Source organism: Empidonax traillii, unplaced genomic scaffold (assembly GCF_003031625.1).
Source record: "Empidonax traillii isolate 1590-97213 ecotype Southwest subspecies unplaced genomic scaffold, ASM303162v1 scaffold155:size2260171, whole genome shotgun sequence".
In the NCBI taxonomy this organism is placed as follows: domain Eukaryota; kingdom Metazoa; phylum Chordata; class Aves; order Passeriformes; family Tyrannidae; genus Empidonax; species Empidonax traillii.
Window position 1 is genome coordinate 1071187 of NW_020955348.1, and position 10017 is coordinate 1081203.

At 37.7% G+C, this 10017-nt stretch overlaps 1 protein-coding gene across 1 annotated transcript; it reads left to right on the forward strand.

Annotated features, from left to right (window-relative positions):
* Positions 1–6: 6 nt before the first annotated feature.
* LOC114057943 (dynein heavy chain 12, axonemal-like) lies at positions 7–9931 on the forward strand. Its single transcript, XM_027884793.1, has 13 exons — positions 7–49; positions 1035–1179; positions 1417–1567; positions 1844–2097; positions 2604–2744; positions 3529–3666; positions 4324–4557; positions 4975–5160; positions 5491–5594; positions 7105–7242; positions 7723–7814; positions 8043–8110; positions 9053–9931. The coding sequence occupies exons 1-10, from the start codon at positions 27–29 to the stop codon at positions 7118–7120; spliced, it is 1392 nt and encodes a 463-aa protein (XP_027740594.1). The 5' UTR covers positions 7–26; the 3' UTR covers positions 7121–7242; positions 7723–7814; positions 8043–8110; positions 9053–9931.
* Positions 9932–10017: the final 86 nt, after the last annotated feature.

Consider the following 10017-nt stretch of genomic DNA (forward strand, 5'->3'; position numbering starts at 1 on the left):
GGGATGAATTGTGTCGTGCAAGTGAAATGCCAGCTATGGAGAGACTGAGGTATAGTAAAATATTGATGGGAATTGGCCTGAATTGGTTTTGACCAACATGTGTAACATGCTGAAAGAAATGTTTGCTATACATTTTCCAAATCAGTGCCAGAATGGCAACAGGGTAAAACCAGCCCCTTTTTTCACCATTATGTTTTCTTCACCTATTTCAGTCAGATCATTAATTATAATATTATTTGATTAAATTATTTTTATAAACTGTTTGAGGCATTACCTAAAGAAACTTTTATTTTAGAATATCTCCGTGGTAGATAAACTGTTTTAAGGGATCAGTGAATGCCAGAGCAGAATTCCATGCAGTTCTGGGGAAGGAGTTTCTCTGGTAAAATCTGATCTCCTGGAATAAGTAGAACTTCACCCTGGGTTTAAATAGAAGTGAACACTAAATTCTGGAGCCAGCATGGTTGTACAAGTCTTGCATATAAATAGCTGAGTGCAAATATTTGGCACATTTGGATCTGAGTGCAGAAACACTGCTCTGACAGAAGAAATTGTTTGATATTTCAGCCCATTTGGAGTTTTTGTAACAATATATGCAGTGATCCAGCCTTTAAATAGTCTGAGAGTTATCCATTGCAGAGGAGTACTCTGCATGTTGTGTGATGGAAAATACACATTTCCCTAGTTGAATTTCCTGGGAATTTTCTTCACTTAAAGTGTGGTGTTTTCCTGAAATACTGGAGGCAAATAATTCACCCAGACCTATGAATGTCCAAGCAGTGCTGGCCAGAGGAAGGGGCAGAACTTACTGTCAACTTGGAATCTCTCAGGTGGAGTCTATTGGCAGCAGCATGGGGGGATTGGTGGGAAGAGATTTTTCTCCATTCACCATGGAGCAGCTCAACTGTGGGATTGTTTTTTTATGTAGATGTGAAATGGCTTATATGACAATATAATGGGATTGGCCTTTGATAAACATTAAAAAAAAAAAGAATCCAGGTATTTACAGTAACTGTGGGGGATTTTCTCTCTAGGAGTCACATCTCTGAAAATATAGGTGAATGGCAAAAAATTTATGACAGCAAAGAGCCTCAAAATTGTCCATTACCAGAAGAATTGGATAATACATTAACTGAATTACAAAAGATTATAGTTCTTCGGTGCTTAAGACCAGACAAGGTAAAATGATCTGTTTTGGAGTGTTTGCAGACTGTTCCATGCTTTGTAGCAGAGTTTGCAGTTGCTGTTGCAATAAAGAATCTGATTTTCATCATATTTTACTAAGCAAATCAATGCAGTTTTCATGTTTCAAGTGAGCAATACAAACACCACAAATATCACCTGAGAACTTTTGTCTGACGTTATTTAATCTATGTTTGTGTTAATGGTTTGCATTTGTGTTTTTTTTTTTACTAGATTAGTCCAGCTATAACAACGTTTGTTACAGATAAACTGGGGAAGAAATTTGTTGAGCCACCGCCTTTTGATCTATCAAAAAGTTACTTAGATTCAAATTCTACAATCCCCTTAATATTTGTGCTGTCTCCAGGAGCAGATCCCATGTCTAGTAAGTATACACAGAAAGGGAAAACAGCAGTGTAGAACAGCTTTTCAGGTTAGGGACCTGAAATTCCCCTTCCATACACCAGGAAGATTATTTTGCACTTCCTGCAAGTAGATTTGAATGCATCATTTCACACTGGTGAAATTCTGTCCTCCCTAAACATGAGTATTTTTTATGTACGTGTAAACAAAACATTAATAGAAGTTTTAAATATATTATTTTCTGCCATTACTTCTTTTTCATGAAGAAATGCTAAAATTTTGTGCTTCCTTGTTCAAGGCCTCCTGAAATTGGCAACTGACAGGGAGATGGTGGGGGAAAAGTTCCAGTCCATCTCCTTAGGACAAGGACAAGGACCTATAGCTACGAGAATGATTGAAGCAGCAATGGAAGAAGGAACATGGGTTTGTTTACAGAATTGTCATTTAGCTGTCTCCTGGATGCCAACACTGGAGAAAATATGTGAGGAGCTGAACAGTGAAAAGTGTCACCCAGACTTCAGGCTTTGGCTTACAAGTTACCCTTCACCAAAGGTGTGTGCATTGCCCAGATTCTGTACTTGGGGAAAGGAAAAGCTGATGGCATTTTGAGGGAATATTTATATGTCTGAATGAGCTGATAATGCAGAAATTCTCTGAAATAGAAGGAGGTTTTGAAGAAATAATTTAATCAATTAAAAAAAATTTAAAAATAATTATAAACATAATACTCTCAAATTTCCTTTGTGATATTTTGGTACTGTAATGTGTGATATTTTGTGTATTTTTGCTATCACCAAGTTTTTGTTTCACATAAATTCAAAAATTTATTCTTACATTTTATTTGTGATGTAATGAATACCTCAAAAACATTTTAAACTATAGGTTTAAACTATAGCTCTTTCTTGATGCATTGGAGACTATTTTGTAAGCTATTGTTCTTTAAAATGTCATTTCTTGCAGATAATTGCTTATGTAACAAACACAGAGTAATAATATATTGTTAATTTAGCATCTCTTCCACACTCTCTGAGTGCAGTTTTGCTGGGTTTTACCTCTAGTTCCCAGTAACCATCCTGCAGAATGGAGTGAAGATGACAAATGAACCTCCCACTGGTCTCCGGTTAAACCTTCTTCAGTCTTTTCTCTCTGATCCTATTTCTGATCCCGTGTTCTTCTCTGGATGCCCTGGAAAGGAGCTGGTAATGTGCCCATCTCTTGAGAAGTTTTTGGATTTGGGTTGGTTTGTTGTTTGTTTTTTTTTTTAATCCACAGATAAATTGATTTCTGTCCAGTGTATATCATAACCTAAATTTTTTACTGTGGTTGTGAGTTTAGGTTTTGCAATTATAAAGATGACTAGTTGAGAATTCTTTCTGCCAGGTAATTTCACGTGGCAATATTTCAAATGGTTTCTTAGACTTTATTAAATCACTTCCATGTTACACACACATAGTGCACAATGGACATGAGCTCTGAAGGGTGATGTTTCTATCATTATTGAGATGGGAAGCACTCAGGACATCTTTTCTTGCTCCCAGGGACCAAGTTCTACACTGCCCATATGTCTTGTGAGGAACCTCTGAGCTAATCATGACCTTGAAGGAAGTGAAAAACAATCAGGGATGTGGGTTATCTGTGTACATGGGTGTGACTGCACCTAAGGATTTGCATTAAAAAATACATCTCTATTTTGCCTTTGTCTAATGAACCTTACAAATAAATATCTGGTACTATTTTGTCCCTTTTCATGGGAGAATGTAAGAGCACTTGAGGAAGTGTCTCAGTGTGCTTGCCTGTGTGGCAGCTGTGTGTGCTCGTGTTCCCAGGGCACAGAACCACACAGCACTCAGTGGTGCCCTGTGCTGGTACCAGACACAGAGTGGATCTCACGTGGTGTTCTGTGCAGGTTACTCACCAGCAGGAGCTACAGACTAGTCAATAATCACTAGTCAATAATGCTTTGTTCTTCTGCTTTTCTCAAAGGTATGGGAGAAACTGCTCTTTGGAGTTTGTTTTTTCCATGCTCTTGTTCAGGAGAGGAGAAAGTTTGGGCCCCTCGGTTGGAATATTCCCTATGGATTTAATGAATCAGACTTGAGGATCAGCATCAGACAGCTCCAGGTAAAATCAGGGATTGCTCACTGGAACTCTGGCCTTGGAAGCCCAGCTGGTAGTCAAAAGGAGCAAATACAACAGAAGTTACATCAAATGTTCATAGATATTAATGACTTAAGCTGTAAAGGCAAGGAATGTCAGTCATGTTATAAATATATTCAAAATTACACATGAAATAAGGGATTTGTTCTTCATGAGTTTTGGATTCCTATAGACCTATGGAATGAGTGTATATGAATATTATCAAAGTTAAACTGTCACAGATAAGAGCTCACTGTGCTTTAAGTAGTACCATGTTACCTGTTTTGGTGCTTTGTAGGAGGAAATTTTTTTTTTTTTGCTAGTTAACAGAACCTTAGACTATTATCCTTCCCCCAGATGAAGTGGTGAACACTTCTTGACCTTGAATCTTCTGTAGTCACTGTGTAGAAAAGTCAGGAGAGTTAAAACTGAATTACAGAAGTTAAGGCTGAACAGCTAGAAAAGCCACCAAGAAGTTAATGAAAGAAATCAGAGGGTACTGAAGACTGGAAGAAAAATTAAGTGTGTTTATGACACAGAAAAGGGTCCATCTGGAAAGTTTAGACTGGCAAAACCATCCACTTGTAAATAATTCAAGAATGACTTGCAAGTGTCTAGAATGCCCCATGTGCTGTGTTTCAGCTGTTCATCAATGAATACAGCCATGTCCCCTTTGAGGCTGTGTCCTACCTGACTGGGGAGTGTAACTATGGAGGCCGAGTGACAGATGACTGGGACCGGCGATTGCTGCTGACAATGCTGGATGATTTCTACAATCCCGACATCATTGAGAACCCCCGGTACACCTTTTCTCCCAGTGGCAACTACTATGCTCCACCAAAAGGCACATATGAGGAATACATTGAGTTTATTAAGGTAAAAAGGAGCAACAAGCTTTTGAACTGTTACAGTGATGAAGCACAAAGAAGGAAATACTTAAAGGCTTCTCTACCTTAGAAAGGCGGTTTTGCAGAACATTAAATTGTGTGCTTGGCTTCTTGCCTAACACCCCTGTATGATCCTTGCCATGATCTGGAATGTTTCTGAGAGGGAATCAGTAACTAGGTAGGAAGACCTATAGCACAGATAATTGAGAATTCCTTGGAAATGTCTCTCTATATGAGAGGTGATGGGTCATCACCAGTGACTGTCTGCAAATACCTGCCCCTAAGGTCCTTATTCACCTGCAGTTAAGTAAGTGGTAGTTTTTCACTTGACTTCTAAAGAAAAACCTTGGATCTGATTCCCAGTGTGCTGCTTTATCTCATGCAGATGTTTATGATTTTGTCCTAGAGTCTTCCCTTTAGTCAACAGCCAGAGATTTTTGGCTTGCATGACAATGTGGATATTGCAAAGGATCTTCAGGAAACCAAGACCCTCTTTGAATCTCTGCTTTTAACACAAGGAGGAGGCACTCAGGGAACTTCTGGGGGAGGCGACAGCACCCTTTATGCAATTGCAGATGATATTCTCAGCAAGGTATTGTATTAGACAAACGACTTCCATTTATCCTTTTACAAGGCAGAAATTCCTTAATTACAATTTGAAGTGTCAAATAGATTTTCTGTTGGAAGAAAAAGCTTCTGGGAAGAATTTAGTGGCTTATGCAAGTAAGAACTGGTGTGGCTGTAACACACCACAGATGTCTTTCAGTTGAAAGGAGTTTTATTAAATAGGTATAATACAGGATAATAATCAGAAAGTTTAGTGGTATTATTGCTCTGCAAATATTCACATTTGCATACCTTGAATGTAAAACCATTGCATAATGATATATGGAATGATTTTCAAAAATGTTGTCATTTACAGCTTCCAAATGATTTTGACATTGAAAGTTGCCTACTTAAATATCCTGTGAGATATGAAGAAAGTATGAACACTGTTCTGGTGCAAGAAATGGAAAGATTTAACAAGTAAGAATGTTCTATTTTATTATAATTCTTTTTGCAGGGAAAATCTTCCTGTGATTCATACACTGTAAGCTCTGTTGTGTGAAATATTCCATTTATTTTGTTCTCTTCTAATTGTCTGCAGTGATACCTGCCGTCCAAACACCCTTTCTCCTTGTGGAAAGTCAGAGTGTGGGATGGCTGTCAGGAAAATGGTCTGGGGGCAAAATGAACTGAAAGAGAAATACAAGATAGAAGAAGGGAGTGTGAGGAAGCTCTGGGAAGAGAGAATGCAAACAATATTTTTATGTTCCTTTTTTTTTTAACTTCCCTTTCCCTTTCACCATCTTTATCATCAGTTATATTTTATTTTCTTCATATTTCTGACCTGTAGGGTAAAGGGTTTAGAAACTGTAGTTTATGAAACCTTTTCCTTGACAGATGGGAATACTTCTGTATCTTTCTTTATTGTCTCACATACTTCTGTTTGAAAAATTTCCTTCCCCCCTCCCCTTTTCCCGTGCTTTTTTTCCCTAGACCTTATTTCCACAAGTACTCTCCTATGATTACAAGCCTAGAATCACTTTCATTTTTCTCTGTGGTTCCCTAGTCTCTTTTTTGACTTTGTTTCATAATTTTCTTTCTCTGCCTGCATCTCCATTCCTTCTTTTTGTTTTTTTCTTTGCCCTCCTCCTTTTCTATTTATCTCTTCACATTTCCTGCTCCATTTTCTCCCTAATTCCCTCTGGCCTTCAGTCTCCAAGTTCTCCTTGTTGCAGACCCTGCCCACCTCTTCTTTTGGAATCTAAACCTTTTTTCTTCATCTGGGGAATATCAATGGTGGATACCTTTGGAGATCCAAATTTATCCTCTTACCTAACAATACAGAGTATATCAGAGATAATTATTACCATTCCTAGTCTTAAATAAATCTACACAAAGCCATGACTTGACAGATATGACTAATTGTGTATACATGTATATGTGTGTATATATATGTATGTGTATGAATGTATCAGGTATACAAGTTCCATAGATGATTCCATAGTCACTCCTTAAAATTTCTTTCCAGTGCCACTGTCATGTTTTACAAACCATGCCAAATGTGTGGAAAATGTTTTATTTTCTGATTGCAGTTTAATCCGAACTATTCGTATTACACTCATTAACCTGAAGAAAGCCATTAAGGGACTGGTTGTTATGGATGCTGAGCTGGAGGCTCTGTCTGGCAGTCTCCTTGTTGGAAAAGTTCCTGAGAAGTGGGCACAACATTCCTACCCAAGCCTAAAGCCATTAGGGAGCTACATTGTAGATTTGCTAGCAAGGCTCAAGTTTTTACAGGTAATGTACAAAAGGCAGGGCTGCCAATTAGTTAATCTCCTTTTTTGTATCATCTGTCCTTTACCTTAAAAGATTACTGGGAAAGGAGGGATAGGCTTTGTTTAGATTTTCTGATTATAGTTATGCAGAAAATTGTCAAAGAGTGTGGGATTTCTCTTTCTGATTATTGAATGTGTCACTTTTCTCCTTCCAGGATTGGTATGAATTAGGGAAGCCTCCAGTTTTTTGGCTATCAGGATTCTATTTTACTCAAGCTTTCCTAACTGGAGCAATGCAAAACTATGCTAGGAAACACAGAATCCCTATTGACCTTCTGGGATATGAATTTCAGGTATGGAGAAGTTATAAATTACTATTTTGTTTATCTGAGTCCTGATGTTGTGGTGAGATGTAGTACAGAAATCCTGACTGGAAGGTTCATTTTGCAACCAACTCACTGCAGTCTGAAGACATACGTGTATTTCTTTAGTAAGGTTGTCATACCTTAATATATGTATATATATATGAAAAATTTACTATATATATATATGATATATATTCATAAGATGATATATAACATCTGTAGAAGAGATATATTCAAAGTAATGAAAAGTAATGCTGGCATTGGACCTGGACCTCCACTCAAAAAACAGCCTATATGGTTCATATTCATCTGTGTGATTCAAGCCTCATTTTATAACCTCTATAAAGGTAATTAACAAACCCACTGAAATCTGCTCTCCATGGTTTGGAATAAAAGCAGCACTGAAAGGAAGATGTTACTGCAAAGAGCAGTGGAAGTTTAATAACATGGAAAACTTATTTCTTGCAGGTTATTCCTCAGGATACTGCTGATACTGCACCAGAAGACGGTGTTTATATCCACGGATTATTTTTAGATGGAGCTCGCTGGGACAGGACAAAGTCAGTAGCCAAGTTTTTCACTGTGGTTCTGGAAAGCTTTCTTAGATGCTCAGACAAGATTGGCTGAAATATTTTGAGAGATACTTTTCACGTTATTGAAGTAACATCCCAAATTAAATACTCTCTCACACATGGAAGAAAAAGCCAACAAAGAGCATCAAAAACCAAACAAACCCCCACCAAACCCCTCAAGCCACAAATAATTATTTTGTTGCTTTCTCTCACCAGGGGAATGTTGACTGAGCAGTATCCCAAAGTGCTCTTTGATGCCATGCCAATCATCTGGATAAAGCCAAGTGAGTGCAATTTCTCTGGTATGAGCTATTCAACAAGAAATCACAGCAGTGGTTTCCTTTTTTACTTTTAGATGAAAAGACTAGTTAAATGAAGTTTTTGTGAATATGTTCAGTTGCTCCCAACCTATTTTTCAACAAAAAGTTAATTTGGGTAGGAAAGCACATGGTACTTGAATTCCTGGCTCTATTCAAGCTGAGGGGAACTTTTAACTGACTTACAGAGACTCAGTATTTTACCTCATGTGATTTAGCAAGGTTTGCTCAGGTTATTTTTAGCTGCTGTGCCAGCTGTCTGTCATACTAGTAAGTGGTTTTTCACAACTTTTGTTTTCTTTGATCAGGAGGAGTAAATCCCTGTTTTACTCGCATAATCACAACTTTCTACTGCAAGTGTTACAGCTTAGATGTTGTCAGCAAACGGGCAGTCTAAAAAATTCCCACTTTGCCTGCTTTCTCTTGAGGTTGGATGAATCTGTTCAGACCTGCATGATTTTAGGCTTTGCACAAGTTCCATGTAACCAGTCTGGGCACACAAAGAGTTCCTGCAGAGTTCTGTCCAGGTGACTTGAATTGCAGTTAGTTCTGTGGCAGCTGGACCAGAATTCTTGTAGAGCTTTTACATGCTCATGTATAAACTACGGTTTAAGTAGGTAACTGTGCAGATTTAATGTTTCTTTGAGTACTACAAAGCTTGTAGAATCACAGGAAGGCATTGAATCCTGAAAACAAATTGTGGATTGTAGTTGGGTTTAAAAACAAAAGATACCACACAAGAGAACACCAAAAAAAGAAGCTGAATAATTTTATTCTGTTGCTCACAAAACAATGTTGCATTTTTATTTAGCTTTAAAGACATTACTGAAAATACTTGATATTTGCATGCAGATTATTGTATCAATAGATCTGCTGAATGTAATGGCTTATTTTGGGGTTCTTTTGAAGCTCCAAAATCGGACATAAAGGAATCCAGTGCCTATGTTTGCCCACTCTACAAGACAAGCGAGCGCAAAGGAGTCCTATCGACCACCGGCCATTCCACCAACTTCGTCATTGCCCTGAGGCTGGACACGGACAAACCTGTCCAGCACTGGATCAAGAGGGGGGTGGCACTGCTCTGCCAGCTGGATGACTGACCCTGGGCACTTCAGGCCAGGCTCCACAAGATCCTGTTCTTTTTGTTGGCTTACCCAGCAAGGGGAACACTGTGTGGAAAAGAAACATCCAGAGTTTTTTATATGAAGAGGGCTACAAATACTTTCTGATCTTCGGTATTTTGTCTTAATTAAGTATGTGTTGTTATTATTAGTGTTTTTACAATCTGTAAACAAACAACTAGGATTTTAGCCCTTAGTAATATTATTATTGTGTGAACATCAGTTTTATGCCTTAGTTAAATATCACAAAATGTATGTTAATGGAACATGAAAGTAGTCTGCACTTTCTGAGAGAAACATTACAGGCAATAAACTTGATGCTGCACATTTCTTTTCTTTAAAAATAAAAAATAAAATTACTCAAGCATTCTTTCTAGATCTCCTCTAGCAAAGAACTCTTTCTACCTTGTATTCAGATATATCATCATTTCTTTGTATGGATCCCTCTGCGAAATACAGTGGGAATAATTCCATCCTGCCCTCACTTTACAACTGGGCATCTGAGTGCCTCACTTCCCTCTGCTGAGTGTTACACCAGTGTAAGTCTGTCTTACTGAAACTTCTATTTCTTTTAAAAACTCTGTTTCTCATTTGCTTTTCTGCTTATATTACTGAATATATACTGAATTGTGACTAAGCAATCAGAAACATAATAATTTTAATAGCATTTTTGCTTGATTTTGTTTACTTGTGTTTACTTTTATTGGGTTTAGTTTTTGTGCTATCTTACCCTTTTAAGTAAGCTCTTCAGTT